The following is a 25,154-nucleotide window of genomic DNA, read 5'->3' as shown; positions in this document are numbered from 1 at the left end:
GCTATGAGGAGCTGCTAACAGGCACCCATGGAGAAGTCATCCTCTCAGCACAAGTAGTAAATAACTGTGAGGCTACATAGATTTCCCTCCATTTTTAGCAATTCCTACTTGTGTTTTGCAATTTGAGTTTTATTATTAGCCATTTAATTGCAGATTCCATTAAAAATTATCTAGTCAATTGTGTTTTAGCTGTCTGCAGTGAGCAGCTCCACTCCACAGACTTCAGCTGGTTTTCTTGCAGGGTTACAGCAATGTGCAAGCAGTGTTTATTGGCATGCAATCCCTCTCTGCCAGCACAGGACTGAAAAGCCAACACATGCCTTGGGAATAAAGCAGCATTACACACCAGGCTGTGCCCCCATTGTGGAAAACTACCTCTCTACTTGCCTTGCGGGAAGGTTTTCCTGCAGTCATAGGATGCATTTACCCATTTGGCTTCTGTTCTTGAAGCACTTTGGGTGGGTTAGACTGCACAGAGCCCCCCACCCTGTTTCTGCCATCTTTTTTCTCCAGTGACCATCAGCAATGTCAGAAAGCACTTTGAACTGTGATACACACAGAGTGAGGGTAAACATGGATGGCTTCACAGCACTGAGGGTATTAGGAACTGTATGACACACTTCTTAAAAAATGGGTTTCTGGAAAAACCTTAAGCTAACAACATTAACATCTTAGGTTCTTCCTGCAATATCCACTTAAAACTGATGGGGTCTACTCAAGACAAGGAAGAAATCTTGAGACTTGGTATGTGCCAGGGGACTCTCAGGCCTCATGGTTTCTTTATGAAACCAACAGCGCTGGCACAGCCAGAGTCTGTCTGCATGGATCAGGTTGCAGACGCCTCCACATCCTGCGCAGGACCACTGGGCAGGGCACTGGGCCACAGCCTTGTTATATTCCTAATGGTAGGAGAGCAATAGTAGGACAGTAAACTGTTTCTGTGGAAGTTATTAAGAAAACAAAAATACTAAAAAATAAGAAAAAAAAGATCAGAGGGATAGAATATTTCCCATTCCACCACAAAAATCGGCCATACAAACCATGATCAGCAATAGCAGGCACGTACAACAAGTTTTTCCTTTTTTAGGAAAGAAAAAAACTGAAGAGGGAGGGACAAGTGGGAAGGAATAAAGGGCCGTAAAAAGGAACAAATTTTAATGCACCATTATAATCTTTGAGCATTTTCTCCCTGACAAGCAAATCTGCAGAGCATTTAAGATCCATATGTGACAAAGAGTCAGCCAGAGAGGGAGGAGTGGAAGGAGATGCCACTTGAGCTGGCACATCAGAGGATCTTTAAATAGAAAAGCTTTCAGGGAACTCAGGGTAGGCGCTTACCACACAAAACTTAATTACAGCCATACTCATGTGAAAAAAATATTACAGCCCTCTAACACCCCCATTTTTTTATCTGCAGCAGTTGGGTAAGGGAAGGGGGAAAAGCCACTAAACCAGCATGGGACTCCAATCCTGGCACCTCCTGGGGGATGATGCTTTGGGGTGGAGCTGCCAGCTCCCACTGTGGGGCTCTGAGTCCCTGGGGACACATACCTATTAGTCAGCTCCTCTGCTTCCTCTGGGTCCACAGCCTCCTCCTCCTCCTCCTCCTCTTCTTCCTCCTCCTCCTCCTCCTCTTCTTCCTCTTCTTCTTCATCTCCTATGAAGGACGAGGTCTCAGATGCCCTGTCGCACCCAGTGCTGTGGGAGCCCTCCATTCCCTTCCCTGCTCAGGCCGTCGCCGGTGATGTTTACCCCCAACCCTGTCCTCCCCAGGGCTGCCTGAAGCAACTGTCATCCCCAGTAACACTCACTTCTCCTGACTCAGGACAGTCTTTAAATAGAAGGCAGCAAAGTTACAGCGCAGAGTCGCTGCTCTTCCTACCCTGGCTCCTAGCACCAACCCAGTGCCAGGACACGTGGCCCCATGGCCATCTCTCCAGCTGCTCGCCCCCTTCGCCTGCTGCCGCTGCCAGAGCTGCTTGTACAGGCGACAGGACAGGCAGCAGCAGGGAGGAAGGGGGCCAAGCAGACCTTCCCCCGGTCACCTCTAGCAAATTTGGGGTGGATGGTATGGATGAAGCAGAAGGAGAGTTTTCCTGTGGCCCCAAGAGAAGGTGCATTTCACAAGTTCTGCCCTTGAGCACACCCAGAGTACCTCAAGCTCAAGCTGGAAAGGTCAAATACAGTAACTAGTGGATGAGCCTCCAACAAACACATTTAATTATTAATATTGTTCTGTAAGATGTATCAGATGCACTGTGGTATTTAACCATGCACAAGGAATGTATTTAAACCCTCAATCTGTCAATGTGTTAAATCACAGGACATTTTAAACTTCCTATTTGAGTGGACTTGAACCAATTATAGTTTAAAGGAAAGGCAAACTATACTACCATGCAGAGTTTAGGTTAAGCCACATTTACCCTTTATTATTCTGCATTTTACACAAAATGCAGTGCTTTTCCCAGACAAAACAGAAATATTTCCAATCTGTAGTAGTCAAGTTAAAGACTTTACTTAAAAAAAATATATTTCTAGAAGAGGAGAAGCATTAAACCCCTGATTCTCAATTAAGAACTTCGAAGATATCTCAAGTATAAATGACTGTATACACAGTATGACTCTAATGCCCCTAGGTTTTTTTGTCATTCTTCAAATAAATAAACAAATCAGCAAACGCTTCCTTGTGCTGTAAGTATAGAAACACCCAGCCACATACTTCTGACTACAAACTGCTTCTGCATGCTAAATTAAAATTCTCCTGACATTTCAAAACAGCATGTACAGGTAAAACCTTTCTGCTCTCTTGACCGACGCAGTGCCATACACAATTTACAAGGTGACAATGTAATTTTTTTTGAAAAGTGTATTTCCCATCATGAGCATAGACAGTGTACACAGCAAAATGTAAAGAATATGAAGTACTCTTCCTTACATTTCATGTGGAAGGCAAGAGCATTACAAGTCTTCTAGAAATGCTTATCTATGAAACATACATACATTGCACAAGTTTTGATTCAGTCTTCAGCACAGCAAGAGAAAGGCAACCATCTGTACTTCTCACAAGTGAATTTGATCTGTAAATGGACCAAAATCACATATTCTTTCATGCTCTTCCTACAAGAATCATACTCAGTAAAATCCAGGGAAATATTTTTATCTGAACGCGCAAGGATTACAGAGGACAAGGCAGACAAAAATAAACAACAAAATACAAGACAACCCGTAGCAAGTACAGTACAATAAATCAAGAGTGACATTCTATGATGGACTTAAATTTAACATCAAATATACTGTGAATTGAGTCCAGTAACCCAAGTTCAAGTAAAGCACTAGTTCCAAATAATGTTTGGGATTCACAAATGTAATTTATTCACAAATGCTAACTTCAAGTTTTCTACAAATCATTCTACATCCTTTTATCATCGCTGCCCATTTCTCCCAATAACCATGTCACCCTGTAATGTGAGTTTTAAAATTGATTTATATTGATTTCTTTGCAAGGGATTTTTAAAAAAATAATGCCTCATACTGTCAACATACCTAAGGTACAGAAAGTTCACTTACACATTCACATTTCAGGACAAGTGAGAGCAAGAGCTAGAAGAGAAACTTTAAGTTTCACAGTGTTTAGCCTGTGCCAGTTCTGCATTACTGTCACCAAATGTGAAGCTCTTGCCAACGTTTGGTCCTACTGTGCACCTCGGAGCCTGTTAATTAAAAGCACTCCTGAAGGACTAAAGAGAGTTCTTAAAATCCTAGAGAAGACACTAGTGGTTTCTGACACGAGGTGAGAAAAGACAAGCAAACCCAACACCAAAGAGTAGTCAAGAATAATAATTTAAAAATAAATAAATAAAAGACCTGAACTAAAGCAGTTTTATTTCAAGGCAGTAACAAATCCCAGAGAAGAGAGCATCTTGTACACACACTGAAACCTTGGTCAGTTGTGAAAAACCTTCTACCAAAGAGCTCTCAGAAAAAACTATTCCTGCTAGGGTGTATGCAAAGTAGGTAAAGGTTTTTATTTTGAAGCTGAGGAAAGGTGGTAACTTCACCCTAACAGTAAAATTTATGATAGCCATTAGTGAATTTTTCCCTCTGGATACTTGCCCAGAGTAGATGGAAACCCAGGTCATTAAACCTCTAACAACTTCAGACTACGCAGAACTGAATCCAAAGTTAAGGTCCAGCTCCTACCCACTCTCCCCAAGCCACTTATTTTGTGGTATTATAGCTGAAGTTTTCTGACCAAAGTTGCAGCCAGCTATTTAACAAATACACCATAAACAGGCTTGTTCCAAAAAAATTGGGGAAAACGACCATCTAGAATTTCTGGTTATAGATATGGCTTATCAGAGGGACATAAACTTGAGAAAAAAAACCACAGAAGGATCCTTTTGAAAGACACTGTTGTGGTTACAGACCTTAACTTGTATTAAAAATAGCACTGAATTGGTAGGGCAATTTTTACAGAGTAGCTCAGAGATACCATTATTTTTCAAACTAACTTTTTAAAATCAGTTAGGAAGAAATGGTTTCAAACATGAAGTATTAATTTAAGGTGTAAGAAATGTTAACACATTAGGTGATACAATGCAAACTCTTAAGAAAGTTTTATGCCTTTTATTAAGTTTTGTTCCTCACATTCAGCTCACTTAAAAAATATTTTTACCAGCTTTAAACATTTATGTCCCTTCTTACTTATCCTAGGTCAGGAAAGTTTTAAATTTTCTAGACACAGACATAACCAATACATTTTTAAAGAAGATATAGCCAACAACCCCTCTCCCCCAAATCTACGTAGAGCTTGTAGAGCATCTCTGAATCCAGAGACCATTCTGTCCTAAAATCTTGTGGTTCAGTTTTACATAAAGTGAATCAAAGTGGATGTTTCACTGACACCAAGAGTACCATCCTACAGAGGAAGGGCAGTGAAGGTGAACATATGCATGGAGGAAGAACATTTCAGTGGACTGCTAGAGTCATATTAAAACTGAAAGACTGTTTAAATTGCAGAAGAAGAGTCAATTGCAGAAACAAATCAAAATTCTACATAGACTAGATCATGATGAAGTGTGTAGGAAATAATCTCACATCAGGCATATAGTTTACAGTACCTAGAATTTCTCAATAAATTAGAACTTGAAAGTTTGCATAAAAAGTAACAATGCTTGTTATTTTACAGTTATAAGGGTTTTCACAATCTTGTTAAAGAATGTAATAAATTAAACTTTTGCCTATTCACAGATGTACTGCAGAATAGCCATGATAGATCTTGGTGAATTGCAACATGGGTCTTCCCTTTTGGGGCATTTCCTATTCTACTTAATTATAGGAAATACTTAAATATGCGGTACAAAATAACAAAAATTGGAAAAATAACCCGTATCTTCCATATATAAACTTTATTTTACTGGACACCATATAAAATATTAAACTTAAAAAAATGGAAGTACGAATTCGACATCAGTGGTAAATACAGTCTTAAAAATTGATTGGTCTTCAATAACAAATACATGAGAGACACAAATTGTGCTATCAGAGGTCTAAGAGAAGGTTTGCAATTTTTTTGGAAGAGCTATCTTTTTCAATATTACTTATTTAGATTCAATTTACAGTGGCTGACCAATTTACAAACATTTACACACAATCAAATGAGAAACCCACCTTATTTTAGCACTGATGTGAGGTGTTTTGATTTTGATTTGGTCTTTTTCTCCAAAACAGACATTACTACTACTTCAGATATGTAAAAGGAAGCACTAAAAATTTTCCTGCCTACTCTGTGTGCATGTGAAACATTTATGTGCATTGAATCGAGTTTTTTTATTTCAACTTCTTCATAGTACAACTGTTGCTTGAAAATTCCAGTTTAGATTATAGTTCTTGACATTCAGAATACTACCAACCATAATCTATCTTGATTTTCATAAACAGTTGCTTGTTATTCCAAGTAAAAGTGAAATAAAACTGGAAAGTGCTAACTTGAACAGAAGTGCTTACTGCAATTAAGCAGATGTAAAGCACAGGCTCCCTGTTCATCAAGAAGTTGGTAGTGCACAGTGTCTTAAGGATGTAGTCAGATTTGCACATGGTTTAACTTTGAATGTCTGTTTCATGGTTAAATCTGACTAAATTAATGGTTACACAGATCACGCAAGAAGCAAGTCCATATATCCCCATACTTTCCTTAAAATAGATGTATTCTTGTTGTTTGCTCTGAGTTTCTTCTAGAAGTCAACAACGCAAACATTTTCAGAAAACGTATCTTTGAATGAACAGCTGTATTAACAAATACTGATAATAAAATATGCCCCATCCTTATAAACATTTCCTTAACAAAAGTTTACAGAGAAAAACAGGTTGTAAAAACCGTGGGGTAAGTGCCTCCTGATTTTGACACTGTTCTTTACTTCAGCAGGATCCAAAAAAAAAAAGGGAAAACGAAAGAAGCTGGTTATCTTTTCTGTTTGGCTGCTTTTAAAGGTAATATACAGTTCAGGTCTTTCTTGTCTCGTAATAACCGCCAAGCCTGAGGAAAAAAACCACAAGGTTCTTAAAAAACAGCTATATAATGTTTGCCATTAAAACTTAAATACTCTTGTAAGCAATAAGCATCACAGCTCCACAAAATTAAGGTTGATATTTTTCCCCTTCTTGAAAAGAAAGTTTGTGGGTTAAGATTTTTTTTTTGGTTCATTTGTTTTTGGGATTTTTTAAGGGAAGTAAAATCCAAAAGGTACCCAAAATGCAAGATATTAAAAAGTACTTGCACTTTTAGAGCAACTGTCATTCTTACAGTACCTGGTAAAAAGGACATTTTTTCAGGACTCTATCACTCTCTTATATTGTTTCCAGACAGCTAGGATCAAACATGTGCTTTTGCATTTTTAAGAAAACCACAGAGATTTGAAACAAATTTTGTTAACTGAAAACTCTGAAAAGAGAAGTTCACTCTGATTTCACAGTACAGTGAGAGCCTAAACCACTTTGTAAACGTGACTTTAGCAGATTCACAAAATCAACTATTTTATGTAAAAGTATGTGAAACATTCAGTATTTTGTATGCTAACATGGTTAAAAAAAGAATAACAAACATTTCTGAGCAGAATTACAAAGAAAATGTTACCCTTTTTTGACTAAAGTATCTCTTACAGTATTTGCTCTATTACAAGTATCTGGCATTGAATTACTTTTTGCTGGAGAAGCCTTCAAGATACCTGAAGACTTGAGTAACTGGAGTAAACATGAACTTTCACGGACAGCTTAATAGGCGAGTCTTAACCAGTTAAAGCTGGAAGCCAGTTCTATGTACTAATCCCTAGTCATAACTACATAACAAATAGTCAGAGATCTCAGAAAACAAGAATTTGAGTTGCAATTCCAGTGCAATGCCTATGATAGGAGACAAGCATAAAAGAGAGTTGGTAGCAAATATTTTCAGAAAAAGGATGTTTAACTAAGGTCTCAATTTTTCCTTGTTTCAAAGTGTCTTTTCCTCCTCTGACTTGAACAGTGGAAGTTCCTGTTTGATCTACTCATATTCTAAAATTATGAATGTGGTCTCCCTAAAGAAAAGTACCTATTTAAATAAGTTATCAAAAATCAGAAAACCCCCATTATTTTGGTGGTGATATTTATTAAAAAAAGGGATAGTAAGAAGTATAAAACATTATCTATTACCAGTCAAATTCATGTAGGAATAAACAATGAATGAAGACGTAATTTTAAAGCTATTAACCACTGTTAGAATTTTACACACACAAGAAAATCTAAGAGAGTTTTTTACTATTTCGGGTACCCATTTCAGTGTATTCCTGAAGTTTAATGGCAGACATTAATGAATACTCTTATGAAATGATTTTCCACAATATTTTTAATAACACACCTTTTTATTACTTATAATAAAAAGCATAAAACAGGCAGGTTTAATGACTAGCATTTGTGTAACTATCTTGAAAAACAAAGTGACCAGAAAAATTACATGAGATGTACTTTTTACCTGTGCAAATTCAACTCTGATCGTATCAAACTTCTGTTTCTCATGTACAGCTCTAGCAGTATTTGTCCCATCAAAGGGCTCTGCAAGATCAAATGCAAACATGAAAACTGGTAAAAAATCTAGAGTTAGGTTGTCTCCACCAACCAAGTAGGGTCAAGCATATCATTGCTTCCCAAAAGTGTTTTAAGTAGCCAATTCCTCTTTGGTTCTCAAGCTTACTTTCTACATAACATTTATCCAAAAAAAAACCCAAACCAAAACCAAACTAAACCAACCAACAAAACAAAACAATCCCCCCACAACAACAAAAAATAAATAACAAAATAACAACCCAGAAAAACCCAACACAAAACAAACAAACCAATAAAATGAAAAAAGGAAAAAAAAAAAAAAAAGAAAAAAGAGGAAAAAAGCAAAAACAGAAGCAAAAAAAAAAAAAAAAAAAAGCCCCAAACCCTGAATTCTCTGAATGCCCTGAATCCCTCAATGGAGCACATCCTCAGGGAGTCTGAAGATGACACAAAGCTGAGCAGTGCAGCTGACACAACAAGACAGGATGCCATCCAGAGGGACCTGGACAAACTCGAGAAGTGGGCCCATGAGGATCTCGTGAAAGTTCAGCAAGTCTAAGTGCAAGGTTGCTGCATCTGGGTCAGGACAGTCCCAGACAGATTACAGACTGGGAGAGTCACTGTGAGCAGCCCTGCCCAGAAGGACTTGGAGGTGCTGGTGGGTGAGAGGCTGGACATGACCCAGCCATGGGCACTCAGAGCCCAGAGAGCCAAACGTGTCCTGGGCTGCATCCAAAGCAGCGCGGCCAGCAGGGCCAGGGAGGGGATTCTGCCCCTCTGCTCTGCTCTGCTGAGACCCCACCTGCAGTGCTGCATCCAGCTCTGGGGTCCCAGCACGGGAAGGACATGGAGTGAGTCCAGAGGAGGACACAAAAATGGTCAGATGGCTGGGGCACCTCTCCTATGAGGACAGACTGACAGAGTTGGGGGTAGTCTATCCAGAGAGAAGGCTTAGGGAAGATCTCATAGCACCTTCCAGTACTTAAAAGGGGCCTACAGGAGAGCTGGAGAGGGACTTTCCACAAGAGCATGTAGTGCTAGGACCAGGTGGAATAGCTTTAAACTAAAAAGGGCAAGCTTGGACTAGGTATTAGGAAAAATTCTTTACTGTGAAGGTGGTGAGGCACTGGAAGAGTTGCTCAGAGAAGTTGTGGATGCCCCATCCCTGGAAGTGCTCAAGGCCTGGTTGGATGGGGCTCTGAGCAAACTGGTCTAGTGAAAGATAATATTTAAAGTCCCTTCCAATCTATGATTCTATAAATGCTCTAAGGATATGTAATTCATAATAAACTCAGGTTATTATCTATTGAAGCACACTATGATGGTGCTGCATTTATGCAGCAGTAATTACCTGCTACAGCTCAACAGTCTGTGATAACATATCAGACTAGGATTTTGCATATTAAAATATTTTGAAATTTATTACACATGAGAATCTTGGAACTATTCACTTTAGATTCACCTCATTCAACAGCTTCTCAGTGAAATACTGAGAATATAGCAAAATATTTACTATAAATTTTTATATAAGACATATTAACTGCTGTAAAATATATTTTATCACTTCATACCTATTCTGCAATGTTTGTTCAGAAGTTGACCATTTGGGGGTTTTACTTTCTAGCTGACTACTAATTAATGTGATCTTTCCCCCCCTTTTCATCCTAACATACTTAATAGTTTGGAACTTTTGAAATTGCAAGATTAAAAAAGTACTTCTTGCTACTGATAAGGTTGACAACATTAAAGCAATTGATACTAAAAAATTATGATGCAGGTACTATGTATTAATGTGCTACAAAAGAGGTTTTATAGTCTTTTCTTCCTTAGTAGAGAACCTAGTATAAGAAACCTGAGAATGAGTAACATTCTGTATTTCACACTGGTAGAATGTATGCAAGTCCTTAAGGGCCACAGAACCACAGATGTATTTGTTAGATCAGGTAGATTTTTTTTTGTCTAGTTGGTTATGAATTACTTTTATTCAGATAGGGATGTATAGTAAAACAAAGCATTACACAGACACCAGAAAGGCTTGTGCCTTTATGGAGACTGGCATTTCAAATTTGGAACATGCTCCATGGCATTAGGTTTTTATTTCTGCTAGCTATTTAAATTCACAAAGAAATTTTTTCATACAATAAATGTTGTATTTAGCAGTTTTCTGAAAGGATTCTCTTCAAACTACCTAGTTTTCAGTTGACAGTTACAGGCAGATTTCCTTTAGAATGCATCATACTTTCAGTTTAGAACAAAAACTGGCAATCAAATAATACCATACACAGTCCTCTAATGTCAGTCCCATTATTTGGGAGAGTGATCAAATATAATTAAGAACTCCGTGTCACTTACTATGTGAAGAAGTTAAGTATTTCATTTGTGTATCATAAATGTGATGGTAACTGCTTTTTTAATGCAAGGACCTTTATGTTGAATCAGGATATATCTATATTTTAAAGCAACAAGGGCTGAACAGTGCAATCTTCTGAAACCATCAGTGGAAAAAAGGCATTCCGGTCACAAAAGCTAACTTACATCTCCCCTTAACCTTTCTGCATATTTACTGACTGTCAAAAGACAAACTGATTCCCCAAAGCACAGCAAGATTAATTTTACAATCAGCTACTCTTTATACTACCACATTTTCTAACCGTCAAGATAGTAAGAGTTTATTATAAGTTATTTTGTTCACACAGAGAGATGAGAATATTAAAAAAAACCCAGACTTGTGTTATCTATCAGCAAATATATTTTAGATATTTAAAAATATATGCAATAGTACCAATTACTGAAATTCTATTCTGCAAACAGGAAAATTTGACAATACTTGGAAAACAGAATCTATTGGCATGTTTAGCTAACTTTTGAAATCTTCTCAAGTACACAGAAATTTATCTACATACTTTGTTAACCTAGTTCAGCTTAACAGCTGTTATAAACATGAAGTCTACTTTGAGTTAAAGTAGGAAATCTTATTCATCCCTCCCAAATTAGAAGTAAAAACTTGGTATGTGAGGCTAAACCCACTAAGTCTTGAACCAAGGAAGGAATCAGATGTGTCACGTACAGATAATTTTGCCTTTTTTAATAGCTCAAACAAAAATGCATTAAGGAAAAGCTATATGTAATCAAGACCATTAAATGCAAAATCTAGAGTGTCTATTTTGTATGTTCATGTTTATTCCATTTTCCAGCCTGGCAGAAAGATAGCCTAATTATTCAACCACTTTGTAATGTCATAAAATACTTGAGAGCTTGAAACACACAGCCCCCAGCAACCCAGTGGATCAGCATCACGTGACAGCAGCAAACATAGCTGCCCAGCATTCCCACCTCCCACATTCAGACCAGAGCCTTGGCAATGCCTCACTACACTATCCTGAATCATTTCAGCTGTGCAGATGCTCTAATTCTCACATTTCTCAACTCTAAGACTACAGAGTCCAGTGCAACCATATTTCAGTACGTTCTTCTTCTCCTATAACTGTTGATTTTTCCAAAAAGGGTCAAATAAAGAACAAGAATCCCATCATATGGCTTCACACTGACATTCATAGGACTACGGCCAAGTTGGTGAGTTCTGGGCCACAGAATAACCAAGTTCAGGTGAAGTTGAACTGAAGCTGATTCTCTGCACAGAGCAGCACAAATGCAGGAAAGTACATACATATCCCAACTCTAAACCTCAGCAATCTTGAAGGATGTCTGTTCAGCCACAGGACTTCTGCCTTATTCTCCTCCTCCCCCAGCAAAATCTTCCCAGTGTCTAAGAACTTTCCCCATACCATTTGTCTCCTGTTCAAGTTGTATTCCTATTTCATCCTGAGATTTCAGCCCTTGATATCCTTATCCTAATAGCCTCCATTCATTTGCAGTCAGGGTCCAGGCAACCTCTCCTTTTATGACAACTGTTTCCAGTTACACAGCAACTCTCAGTCTCTTCCTTGCCTCTCTTCTCATTCTCTTAACATCTCGATCCTTCTCTTGGTCTATCATCTCTTTCCTTAGTGCAAGCTTCACCTCCTATATAAGCTTACCTGCTCACCTTCCATATAGTGCTTCTGCTCAGTTCTGCACTGAGACACCTGAGACCTGCAACTCCAACAGGTAGCCTGGGTTTACCCTCCAGTTCTGGAAGGCATCATGCAGTGTCTGCACAAAGTCTACGTTCACTAGCCAGCCAAAAATAGTACCCACAAGGGCATCAACATACACATAACCTGGTCACTGCTAGGACTTGCAATGCCAGAGCAGTTCTAGAACAAAGAATATTCTTTGAGAGTAATCTGAGTATGTGCTTACTGTATTTTTTCAGAAGTTCAAACTTGGCAAAACTGACAACTATTTTTGTGGAGCAGAAAAACACACACTACTGGCATAAAGGCCATTCCTTATCAAAGTTCTAATCCCTGTTCCAAAAGTAACAGGGCAATGAGTGCTCTTGAAGAAAAGGTCAGGAGTACTATTTTTAAACCCTATAGATCTTAAGGCTTCCATCTCAAATGTTTTTGACGGGACTGTTAACAAACCATTTACATTGGTTAAAATTCCTTCTCTACATAATGCACACATGCAATATATTTCTCAAAACACAACCAAGGTAAAGCCTAATTGATAGATTTAAGTATTTAATGCCATAACAGTTAAAAATCATAATGCAGCTTCACATTTTACCTTCTACACAAATAAATTTGTTTCTCCATTCAATACCATCAGGTCTTGCAATAGCCTTGGCCTCACGAACTGAAATCATCTGATGGCTCCAACTAGAGAAAAGGAAAACAATTTGCAAGAAATTTTAACTCTTAGTTCTAAATTCAAACTATCAGTTTACATGAAAAAAATTGCCAAATTGCAGTGTCATAAGCCTGGATAACACAGTATTTTATAATAATGAGTAATTCAGTTTAACATCATGGGTAGGAAACAAGCAAATTTTTCCACTAACAGAAGTTCAAGTACAAAAAACATCTCCAAAACAGAGCATCACAGGTATCCATGAGTAACATATGTTCACAATGAAATAATTTTTTCAACTAACAATGTCAAACTAAATTTTCATCGTCACCTGCATTTATTTCTAAGTTCAAAAGAAATTACAGACTCACATCTTTCCTAATTTTCTGTGAAGGAAAGGAATGCAAGGAATAAGTGCAGAAAAGTCACATACTGCATTCCATTAAAAAATAATAGTATGAAGATATGTAGAAATAACTTGCTCATAGGCCTTCCTGTGCAAGGAACCTATTACTAGAAAGTTTCAACACTTCATATACGCTGAATTTAGATCTGCAAGTACAACTCTCTACCATCTTTTGCAGGCAGATTTACAATAACAAAACCAGGAAATTATCACATTTAAACAGGAACAGCAGGCAGATTACAGGGCAGTCTTTATGACGTGCCACCATCTTTATGATGCTTGGCACAACAATATGCCAAACATAATGGAAGCCAAAAAAACCACTTCCAGTTTTATGTTCTTATCTACTCAGCCACCTTTCAGCTGCTCTTAACTTAAGAGAGCAGCTTATCCTGCATGCCATCATGTGCCACATGCAGGACAGTCAGGAGACTGGGCCCAGCCAGCAGGGGTTTGTGAAAGGCACATCCTGACTGACCAGCCTCACAGTGAGTAAGGGAAGGGCTGTGGATGTAGTCTGCATGGACTTTAATAAAGCCTTTGACACCATCTCCCACAGCATTATCCTGGAGAAACTGGCAGCTGATAGTGTCAACAAGTGCACTGTTCACTGGATAAAATGGATGGCTGGGCCCAGAGACTGGTGATTTGTGGAGTTAACATCCAGCTGGTTACCTGAATGAGGGGATCGAGTGCACCCTCGGTCAGTTTGCAGGTGACACCAAGCTGGGTGGGAGTGCTGATCTGCTGGAGGGCAGGAAGGCTCTGCAGAGGGATCTGGACAGGCTGGATCATGGGCTGAGGCCGATGGTGTGAGGTTCAACAAGGCCCAGTGCCAGGTCCTGCTTTTGGGTCACAACAACCCCAGGCAGTGCCACAGGCTGGGGCAGAGTGGCTGCAAAGCTGCCCACAGGAAAAGGACCTGGGAGTGCTGGTGACAGCAACTGAACGTGGGCCAGGGTGTGCCCAGGTGGCCAAGAGGGCCAATGGCATCCTGGCCTGGATCAGCAACAGTGTGGCCAGCAGGACCAGGCAGTGATTGCCCCCCTTGTGCGCACCAGTAAGGCCACACCTTGAATCCTGTGTTCAGTTTTTGGCCCCTTATTACAAGAAACACACTGAGGTCCTGAAGTTTGTCCAAAGAAGGCCAGTGGAGCTGGGGGAGAGTCTAGAAGACATGTCCTTCACTTGAAACAGTAATTCTTCTCTTGAATTCTTTTTTTCCTAGGCTATACTTGATCCCTCAGCAAAAAATAAATGCATTTATAACACACTGGTTAAGTAAAAAGCAACAAAAAAGTGGCATTTCTTGCTGTTTAAAAAGCCTTTTATTTAAATTTGAAATTTAAAAGCCTTTTATTTAAATTTGAAATTTAAATTTGAAAACAACTCTTATCTGCCAGTCTCCCAAAACTGTCTTGGTACCAAGATCATACTGAATTAGAAATTAATTATGAATAGCAAATTATTTGTGTGTCAATTTTAACCACTTTGGCTTGCATATAGCAACTTAATTGTTGCCAACATAAAGCAGATATTCTCCCTGTACACATTTTCAATCCCTAAGTTAACAATGCCATTTAAACAGCTATTTCAATTATCAGTTATTTCTGCTGTCACTGACTGCACTAGGTATGTGAGCTTCATGGCAAAGGCAAGTATTTGAAAGAAAGAGACTAGGCGTTTTCAGGTGTGTGCATGACTACAGTACGAACAGAATAAAAAGCTTATCTTTTCCAGAGCATTCTTACTAATCAAAGCCACTTGTATAAACACAATAAGATGGGTACAAGTTGCAAACATATTTGATTCAACACAGTATTAAAAATGATCCCTTTATTACCTGACCAATTCTATCATGAAAAGAGCTGCAAGCAACTTTTCACTGCAATTTTATATTTTGTCATTAAAATGTAACCAAAGCTTTTACCACATCCACCAAATACAAATCAGTCATCTTAAACAACTGCTACTTAACTTGCAACAGTAAATTTAAGGGAAGTAATCACAAAGGAATACAGGGGAGCAACACCTTGCTTCAAGGTCTCACTTTGTAAGGAGACAGCCAAGTGAAAACCTGCTGCCTTCATTCAAAGTTGCAGAGATGAAATCAGACACCTCCTTGAGATGGGCTGGTAAACATGTTTCCAAATACTTGCTTTAGAGAACATCTACAATTTTTCACCTGATCAGAGTCACTGCGTAATCAGTGGACAATTTTAAATAGTTAAAGTTAAAATGAAGTCATAACCATAGCCAGCTGTATCATAAGAAACATTACACAGACTTAAACTCTTATGGCAAGATAATTTTACAACCATAAAGACAAAACAAGCTTTGGCATATATGGTGTGTTATTCCAGTGCATGCTGCAATTTCCAAACCCCATTTCTTTGGGGACAGGGATGAAGGAATATAAAAATTACTTCTCATGGACACACTGAAAACCCTAGAATAGGACTGTGGAAAGGGTGCTGTATAAATACATGGCAATAAAGAATTCTCTGAAACATCAAAACCGTTTAAAAGCATAAGGGAAAATCAACACAGCACAAGGACTTATGCATGACTGCACAGGATGCAAAGCTCCTGTTTCTTCCTTTGCTGTACTCTTTCAACCCATCCTGTCCTACACCAAGTAAAATAAACCACAGATTTTAACTGAAATACCTAATGGCCTTTGCTAGAGTGAGGGAGAAGTTTAACATTAAGTCTCCACCTTCTCTTATCTTCCTGACCATTACATGTAAAATAGATCAGTAGTTAAACATTCTAGGTAGGTGGCTTCAATTACTTATTCTGTTTGAAATTATGATCTTCACACATGATCTGATCATTCTTGGTGGCATGCTGTTCATTCAGCAAAACGGTTCCTGTATATCAAATCTGGTAGTGCATCCTACTCCACATATAGGAGCCTACAAAAATCACTTTTACAAAAATTGAAGTCTCACACTGTAATAATCTTTTCATCAAACATGTGAAAGTCTAATAGGGAAAGTTCAGTGGCCCAGTACAGATTATATAAATATAGCCTAATTTAACAGTCACAGTGTCTGAAACAGAATCTCAAAATTTCGGTGCATAAAGACACTAGTAAATGTTTCACAGGGAAAACAAACACTGAAAAAACTACTTACTACAAAGAAAATATTCAATATACTCTGGAGTAAAATACTAGTTCTTCCACGAAAGGCGGAACTAAGAGAGCCCTGTGTTGTGTGTATTCACAAGTGAACATGAGTCAGCAGTGCCCTGGCAGGCAGGAGGCCCACCCATGTCCTGTGGGGCATCAGGCACAGCATCGCCAGCCGGGCAAGGGAGGGGACTGTCCTGCTCTGCTCTGCACTGGGGCAGCCTCATCTCAAGTGCTGAGGGCAGCTTTGGGTGCCACAGTGTAAGAGAGATACAAAGCTATTGGAGAGTGCCCAAAGGAGGGACACAAGGATCATGAAGGGCCTTGAGGTGAAGCCTTAGGAGGAGTGGCTGTGGTCACTCGGTCTGTTCAGCCTGGAGGAGACTGAGGACAGACCTCACTGCAGTCCACAACTTCGTCATGAGGGGAAGAGGAGGGGCAGACACTGATCTCTTCACTCTCATGACCAGTGACAGGACTCAAGGTAATGGCATGAAGCTGAGTCAGGAAAGGTTTAGGTTGGATATTAGGAAAATATTTTTCACCCAGAGAGTGATTGGGCACTGGAACAGGATCCCTAGGGAAGTGGTCATGGCACCAGCCTGACAGAGTTCAAGAAGTGTTTGGACAATGCTCTCAGGCACATGGTGTGATTCTCAGGGATGATCCCATGCAGGGCCCGGAGCTGGACTTCAGCTGATCCTGATGGGTCCCTTCCAACTCAGCATATTCTATGACTCTGTGATTCTATGTATTTAATTCTTACCCTCATTCTCATTTGTACCGTTGTTTCCATCAGCAACTTCAAAGCAAAGATAACAGATCCTGTGGCTACTATGACGCTACTTTTGCTTGCGCTGGCTGACTGTCACAGACACAAAACATTTTAAGTACCACGTTCATATTCCTCCCTATGGTGCACTAATTTGTCTTCACCAGACAATAAAACTATATGGAATGTTACTACCAACCCTATTTCTTTCAAACAGGATTTATAGTTGTCAGGGAAACACAAGATAAAGAGTACAACTGACTAAATTTTATTTCAGAAAGCGTAGCAGAAAGAGTCAAAAATAATATAGACTGCTGCATTAAGTGCATCATTTCCTTAAATCACTTCTCAGCTAAGTAGCAGCATTTTCAACATAGGAATTCTAATGGCTATTTTTACTGGTATTTTTTTCTTTTTTTTTTTTTTTAACAGAGTATCACCAGTATCACAGAAATGTTTAAATACTTAATAAATGCTCAATAATGGAAGAACAAGCCAGGTATTCTTTTTATTCAGTTGTTTTTTTGAAACATTTTCTTCCCTTGACATTAGCAACTATTCTATTGTCACTATATAATTTTTTGAGCTTTGTTTACCCAGAAGCTCCTCTGTGCACCTATGAATAAATTTAGGTAGTATTTTTTCCTGGTTTATAATCATCACAAAAATAGTATTTAGGGATTGCCAAATATCAGTTCAAACAGTGATACTGCAGAATTTTTGGTCTGCATATGTCTTCGCATATCCTGTCTAATAGCAGACAAAAATGAGGTCACTCTGGACCAGCCACCAGCTTAGGCAGAAATCTGGTCTTGACTATGTTCTCAAGCACCCAAACCCAAGAAGTCAAATTAGATTTTTCCTGCAATTAGAGAAAATATCATCTCTGTTACTTTGCACAGGCGAACCAGCAAACTCCTTAGTGGAAATGATATTTACTTTCATATATGAGAAGATTAAGTTTGTTGTACAGTCAAGTAGTAAAAGATTCATTTAGTGGCCCACATAAATTAAGAACCTGAGTTTATCCTCCAGCAGTGTCTTGTCATTTGCCTCTTTAGCAAACATCACCTTGTCAGCTGAAAAGACATGTACTCAGAACAAACATTTAAGACAAAAGACCATTCTCTTATCTGCAGAGATCATTGAAAGACAATCTCTTATGTGAAAATCTCTGTCAGCCTTATGCATGCACAAGATGCAGCTGGTTCATGCATTACTAAAGGCCATAGGGATTTAGATTACATATTTCACATGTGATGCACACCCCAGAAATGTTTTAATGATTTTATGGTCTTTCACTTCTTATATTAAAGTAAAATATGAACACTTCCAAAATTACGAGTATCCAATTGTATGTTTTGTTCTCCTTCCAAGAAATGGAGATGATGCACAAATACAAGACAGCAACATGCATGAACCAACTGTCTCAGAAGTTATTTCGAACATCTTTAAGCTGATTGAGATACAACTATTTGATATTTTATATGAACAAGCATTTTTTTCTAAGAAATTCAAAAATAATGAGTAACAATTCAGCAAAACAGTTGTAACTTAAGACTTTCTCAGAGGCCCTCACAACTTTAGCTTCTCCTCTTATATAAGTCCAGATGTCAAAATTAAACTCAGATTCTAGCAAACCAATAATGTGAGTGCCACAACTACACATGGGAGAACTCTTCACTAGGTGAAGCCTATACAGATGTACATTCTGGCTGAAGTAAGGAGCCACCTAGCCAGTTACCTCCATTGACTCAGGGTGACAAAAGACAAGCACAGCCCTTAAGGTACAAATAATTCATATCACAACTGATACCTTAAATGACAACTAAGAACAGATCTTTCTCACACATGGATAGGCAGTTATAGAATAATGTAACTGTATAACAAAACCCAGCAATTTTTAAAGGACAAAGCTCTCTAACTTTTGGCAGCTATTTTACAGGAAAGAATGCCTAGCTAAGCAGAAGACATCGGACACTTTACCAGCATTCTTGTTGTCATTTAGCCTTTCCACTTATTTCCTCTCTCTCAGTTACCACTCCTGCATTGCTGCTTTTCTTTCTCTTCAAGGGTTATGAAGTGTTGCTATATTGAATAGAAGGAATCAAAGTTTCATATCTTCTAAACCACTAAGATGAGCTTAATTACTTACTCAAATTCTGTGGCATAATATTTGAAGAAGCCTATTAGCAAATCTCCAAGGCTTGATCCATTTTTTGAGATGTAAGGAGGAATGGTACGTGGAGCTTGATGAACAAGATGCAACTGCATAGCAGGATCAAAACATTCCTGTCAAAATAAAATCAGAGTGTATATATATGTATTATATACACAGAGACAGCCTTAACCCAGATGCATGTATTTTTCACAGTAAGAAAGCTGCCTATTGTTTGCTTATTAGAATTTCAAGGACAACTTACAAGCCAAGGACTATTTTTCTTCTGCCCCACTAAATACTACTTATTCCCCCTGAACTCAGGTAGAATCATCTTGCACAGGAGCATACAAGATTATTCCTTGACCTCTGTTTACTAAAAAACTTTAACATGGGAGAATCTTTGACTGGACTTGCATCTAAAACCACAAAAGCAAAAGCTGAGTAAGGTAGCCTGCACTGAGCTGACTGCAGTTCAGCGGAAAAAAATGTATGTGAAGTTAACGCACCTATTGTCAATTTCCCATACCTGAACTGAAGTACAGAAATAATCCAGAGGGCAGGCCTGACATTGCTCCCACAGTATAGAGTTAAAAACTGCATAGGAAACCCACTGGCTATAAAATCAACCTGCATCCTCCCACGTAATAAGCATGAAGACTGCAGGTAGCACTTCCTCTAGCGAAGAATGAAAAAAAAGCCCAGCTGTGAAGTTATACAATACACAGAACACTACACTTCAGCTGAAGTACGCTTTTCTGTGAGGGTAGAGGGTGGGTATGATGGGGTAAGGAAAATCAGGTTTGTGATGAAAAGAAGCAAACTACTACTGCCACCTTAAAAAGGAATCTATACATGACTAAATAAACATGGGTTTAGAACTGCCCTGCCGTTTCAGTGTCCATTGCATACTTTAGGTTCTTATGATAGACCGGGAGACATAGAAGAAAACATACCTCCTCTTGCTACAGAAATAATTTTTATAACTTGCTAATACCTGGTTTTAACACCGTTTTACAGCTATGTTGTGTATTTTACTGAAAATGAACTCAAGATACACAGGAACAAACTATACGTTCACATAAAGAAAAACATTTATGTAAATTTAGGAACCTGTTCACTCATTACTGTATCTCCTTTCCCCTCTCCACCCATTTGTTTGTTATTTTTAAGAATAGTATCAGGCATGATTCAAATTTTATAGTACTAGAATAGCACTAGAAGCACTACACAGTGTAGTATTATTTCCACGTCCACAGCTGGCACTGCTTCCTCTGAGAAAAGTACTGTTAGTGATAAAACCAGTAGGACTGGAAAGCTTGAGACTCCCATCCTCTTCTGCCAGCTCCAGCAAAAACTTCCTGGAACCTTGTGCAACATCTTTTGGGGAAAAAAAGCCATTCTTCTAGAGATAAAAATTTCAATGGTTGATCTCATATGATATAATGCTATACATCAAACATTATTTTAATTAGAAGAGCTCAGAATTTAACAGCTTATAGTTCATCAGAAGACACCAAAACAATGGAAACACAGACATAAAAAGCAGATATGCAGTATATGAAGATCTAAAAAGGGAACAGTTGTTCCTATGCCACACAGTATATACAGTTTTAACCCTAAAGTTAATCAGAAAGGTACTACAGTGGAAGTCACTCCTTGCCCATCCCCACAGAAAGCTAAGGAGTCAGAAGAATTGAATTTAGAATTAGCAGTATACCAGCTGATGAGGAAAGATACAAAGGAGGAGGGGAAAGGAAGAAGAAAATGGGCCATTGACCTACAAAAAATACAGAGAAGAAGTGCAATGAAATTACTACAACAGATGTCTACTAAGACTAGTAAGTAAACGTTTGGAGGCAGTAGTAAATATCAATTTTTTTACACTTTGCATATTTGAATGCCTGAGAACTTCTCAACTGCAAGAAAATTCTGCCATCACACTGAGGTTGACATCCTCAGCAGCTAAAAAGTTACACTTCATTATTTTTCATAAAAACAAGCTTTTTTTTACTGGCAGGCAGTAAGATATCAGACAAATCAAAGGTTTCCTTATTCAGAAAGGCTTTTGCTTACCAGAAAATACATGCATATTATTCTAGACATGTGCTGTAGTAAAAACGCAGGTTACAGTCTACAGTAACTAACAACCCCCAACCCCCTAGCTTAAGAGACATACATAAATAATTCTCATTTCCACTTGGTTTAGTAGTTACGTCACTATGAAAATGGCTCTTAAAAAGACAACTCAGTATTGCAAAATAGAAGGCATAACTGATACTGCTTTTCATTAAAGGTAACTAAAACAATGTTAAATCACATGTTTGTGATACTCTTATAGATTTATTTTTTAAGCACTGTCGGTTGCTGATCACCCCACAGAGAAGGCAAAACCCAGTGTTTTATCTTTCTGAAATACAGAAAACGTGTTGTGTAAGAAGTTGCTATTACCATATTAAAAAGTTTTACATGTAAAACCAAATTAATTACTACTTCAAATTAGCAAGATTTAGTGAAAACTCCTGTCAAGATATACCAATATTCAATAATTCAATAACCAACAATGTAATTGGAGATCATTTCTTAATGAAGCAATGACTCAGTGTCCAGTGAACAAGAGGTCAGACCAGCTATGGGATACCTAGACTTTTTTTGGCTTTGCCACAGACAACTCATGATAATCCTCTAGCTTCAACTTAGCTCCATTCACCTGTTTTAAAACGAGGATAACAGTGTTTTTCTTCCTGTTAGAGGGACTCAGGGAAGAACTAGATAAACAAGACAAGATACAGCTTACAGATTTTGCAGATAGGTGAGGTTGCTAAAAAAAATGGAATTACAAAACATCCTTCAAAGTACATTTTCTTTTCTTAAATTGCTCTAGCAGGCAAAAAATTCAGCTTCTATTAAAACTAGTCCCTATTTTGCTTATGGTGTCTTTGCCTCAAGCCATCTTAAAAGACAGAAACTGGATTCAGGATCTGATTGAGCAACAAATATGAATGAGCTCTCCATTATTTTAAGATATCCCAGAAAAAGGGACCCCAACGTCTTTTTCCTTTTTTGCTGAATCTCTAATCTTTACCTTGACTGGCTGATTTTTCAAGAAACATCAATATTCAGCAACATGCTTCATGTTCAAGCGACATAATGCTTTTAAGTATGCTCATTCCACCTTACCTACTGGAAAGGAACATGTCTGTACATCAAAATAAAATTTATATTTGAATATCTTGATGTACAGTGAGTTTAACTCTGAATGTACACAATTCTTCATTCAAAAAAATTTGGTGGGTGAGTCAGCATAGTGTCGTGACATTTTTGTATATTCACACACATAAAATACCCTTTTCCCCAGTCCTAAAAATGAATATTTAACTCATGTTTATATTTTTCAAAAGTGCAAATTAGTGTGAAGCAAATGGTGTCTTTCCAAGGACTGACTCCCACGTTAAGCACCATCCCACCTTCTGCCCCACCCTTTGCAAGACATGATACAAAGCTGAGGCAGCAGAAACAAAAATGTGCTTATGCTAGAGTCCTTGAAGTTCACCATCCAGAGCACCCATGGAAATCCAATTCCATCTTGATTTAAACTAATACACCAGATTTCCTGAACACTGGAGAGTCAGGCACAAGTTTCCTTCTGAGTCCCAGTGACAGCAATGTTCACCAGCCATAATGGCTTAAGCGATCACAGGTTTTCTAGAGCTTATCCATGAAGTCCTGACTTGGAGGCACATACTATACAGACTTCAAAAATGATGAACACACTTTGTGGGCTACTGTCATCTACCTTATCTGGCTAGGGGGCAAGGGAAGCCCCAGAATACAACCCCACATCTGATGTGGTCTGATACTCCCTCTAAACTAGTGGTTGCAAAACACATCAGCTTAGTGCCGGTTGGAAACTCCCCCATGGCAATAGAATGCAAAAGTGGGAAAATCTGGTGGCTTTCCAGGACTTCCCACCCTTCACATTTGCAGTAGGGATATACGGAGACACAGAATCTGTCTTTTGTTTCCTCCACAATGTAAGCATGTCACTCCTATATGGTACCAACATTTTAAGACAAGCAGCTTCCTCCAGATCACAGAAGTATTTTCAGGCTGCAGATTGGATTTTGAAAAACTGTGGATAGGTGTATGTAGGGGAGATGGAGTATGCTTGTGTAGTTTTAGGGTGGAGACAACTCTGACCAGCTACAACCACAAGAAAAACATGGTTTCTTTTGATACTGAAATTTGCCTGTACTTTTTAATTATTACTCCAAGCCACAAGACCAAAATTGTTTTGCTGCATTTTTAAATTCCTTTGAAATACCAGTATTCAGAAATTTTAAGTTTCACAATTTTTCAACATTTAATTATATTCCTAATGGAGACAGCAGACCAAAAATATACTCGCAATTGGTTTTGTAGTAAGCATGTATAAAATATTTTGTTAGCAATCCTAGAATATTTAGTCCATTCTCCAAATATAAGATAACTAACAAGAACAAAAAAACCAAAAATAAAATCTATATCAGAACATGGCAAAAATGCAATTCTTACAGCTGTGCTCACCTGCAAGTGATTTACCATTTTCACACAACACAAGATAAAATTTTGCATGCAGATTCATTAGATTTTTCAGCTTATGGTATTGTATATGTTTGCTTTAATGATTTAAGGCATTAATATTTGTATAGTGTTCTGAAGGCCTTTACACAGTCCGAACACTACAAATATAAATGTCTGCATTATAAATACAGAGGAATCAAAAGTTGCCAGTTCTTAACACTTTTTTCTAAGTAACATGCTACACAAAACTTGGAACACTACAGCACACAAGCTTTAAGGAAATGTAATTAGCAAATTTAGCAATTCAAAAATCTATCAGATAAAGCTAAGTGTACAAGAAATGAAAGATGGTTTCAAATGCTTTCCAGCACTCCCAATGAAGAAACTAGAAGGTATAGAGTACCATAAGAAAATTAGAGGAAAAAATAAAGGCCATAAAAATATAGCACAGGTATTCCTAAGCAGATATACAACACAGAAATAAAACTGCAGTGAATTATTGCTCAATGCTTTCTTCTGCCTCTCAATTATCTTAATTACCCAAAATGGCTGACACCACAGTATTTTCTCCCTGACGTTCAGTGTTGTTAAATATTCCCATTTCAGCATCACGGGAAACACATGCAGAAGACAGACAGGCTTTCTGATACTAGGTTTGCACAATTGTCAGCAACCAGTAAAGAACCCCCAGAAGTAGACAGGAACACCAAACTATGTCAACTATGAATAAAGAAAAATTTTAAGTGACAGATATGAAGACAGGTAAGGAGGAAGGAACCAAGGAATTTCTGTAAATAAATTACAGCATAGAACTATTCAGCAAATAGCACTTTTGTGCACAGACAAATATTTAGGAGGGCAGTTCTTACTTCTAGATAATTTTTCTTAGATTAAATCTCACTAATAACACTCCTAACCCTGGAGGCACCAAAGCATACTGATTCCTTGTTCTCCAGAAATGAACAGAGTATGATCTGACTATAATAGCAAAGACACAAAAAGGTGTTTTCTTGTAGGACTGAAGTCAAATTTTGTGATGGCTCAAGTTTCTTTAGTAAACATGTACCACTTACTTTCTGCACACAGAAATATCACGCAACTCAACAGGTGTGGGAGTGTAGGGAATTCTGAAGCACCAGAGCAGAATGAAAAAGCACTACTTAACACATTGATAAATAGGAACCAGAAAGTTACAGCTGACACAGGGATATTTCCAAGCCAGCATAAAGAGAATTAGGTCAGTGGTTTTCATTAGAACTTTCTTCTAACTGTGTGTGAAATCTTCTCACATGTAACAGAATTTTCA

At 38.2% G+C, this 25,154-nt stretch overlaps 2 protein-coding genes across 2 annotated transcripts in view; both read right to left on the bottom strand.

Moving 5' to 3' along the window:
• The window catches only part of CMYA5 (cardiomyopathy associated 5), a 47,271-nt gene extending 45,480 nt beyond the window's left edge, over window positions 1-1,791 (bottom strand). The window contains exon 1 of the mRNA XM_082301227.1: window positions 1,552-1,791. Within this exon, the coding sequence (XP_082157353.1) occupies window positions 1,552-1,715 (164 nt within the window). The 5' untranslated portion in view covers window positions 1,716-1,791. The remainder of the gene's footprint in view (window positions 1-1,551) is intronic.
• A 3,602-nt stretch (window positions 1,792-5,393) lies between these two features.
• Window positions 5,394-25,154, bottom strand: part of TENT2 (terminal nucleotidyltransferase 2) — a 40,919-nt gene continuing 21,158 nt past the window's right edge. Inside the window, exons 12-15 of the mRNA XM_082302005.1 lie at window positions 19,283-19,419; window positions 12,751-12,842; window positions 8,006-8,085; window positions 5,394-6,535 (exon numbers count right to left, since the gene is read on the bottom strand). Of these exons, the coding sequence (XP_082158131.1) occupies window positions 6,461-6,535; window positions 8,006-8,085; window positions 12,751-12,842; window positions 19,283-19,419 (384 nt within the window). The 3' untranslated portion in view covers window positions 5,394-6,460. The remainder of the gene's footprint in view (window positions 6,536-8,005; window positions 8,086-12,750; window positions 12,843-19,282; window positions 19,420-25,154) is intronic.

Source organism: Coloeus monedula, assembly GCF_965178545.1.
Source record: "Coloeus monedula genome assembly, chromosome: Z".
NCBI lineage: Eukaryota > Metazoa > Chordata > Aves > Passeriformes > Corvidae > Coloeus > Coloeus monedula.
This window is presented reverse-complemented; position numbering and strand designations above follow the sequence as displayed.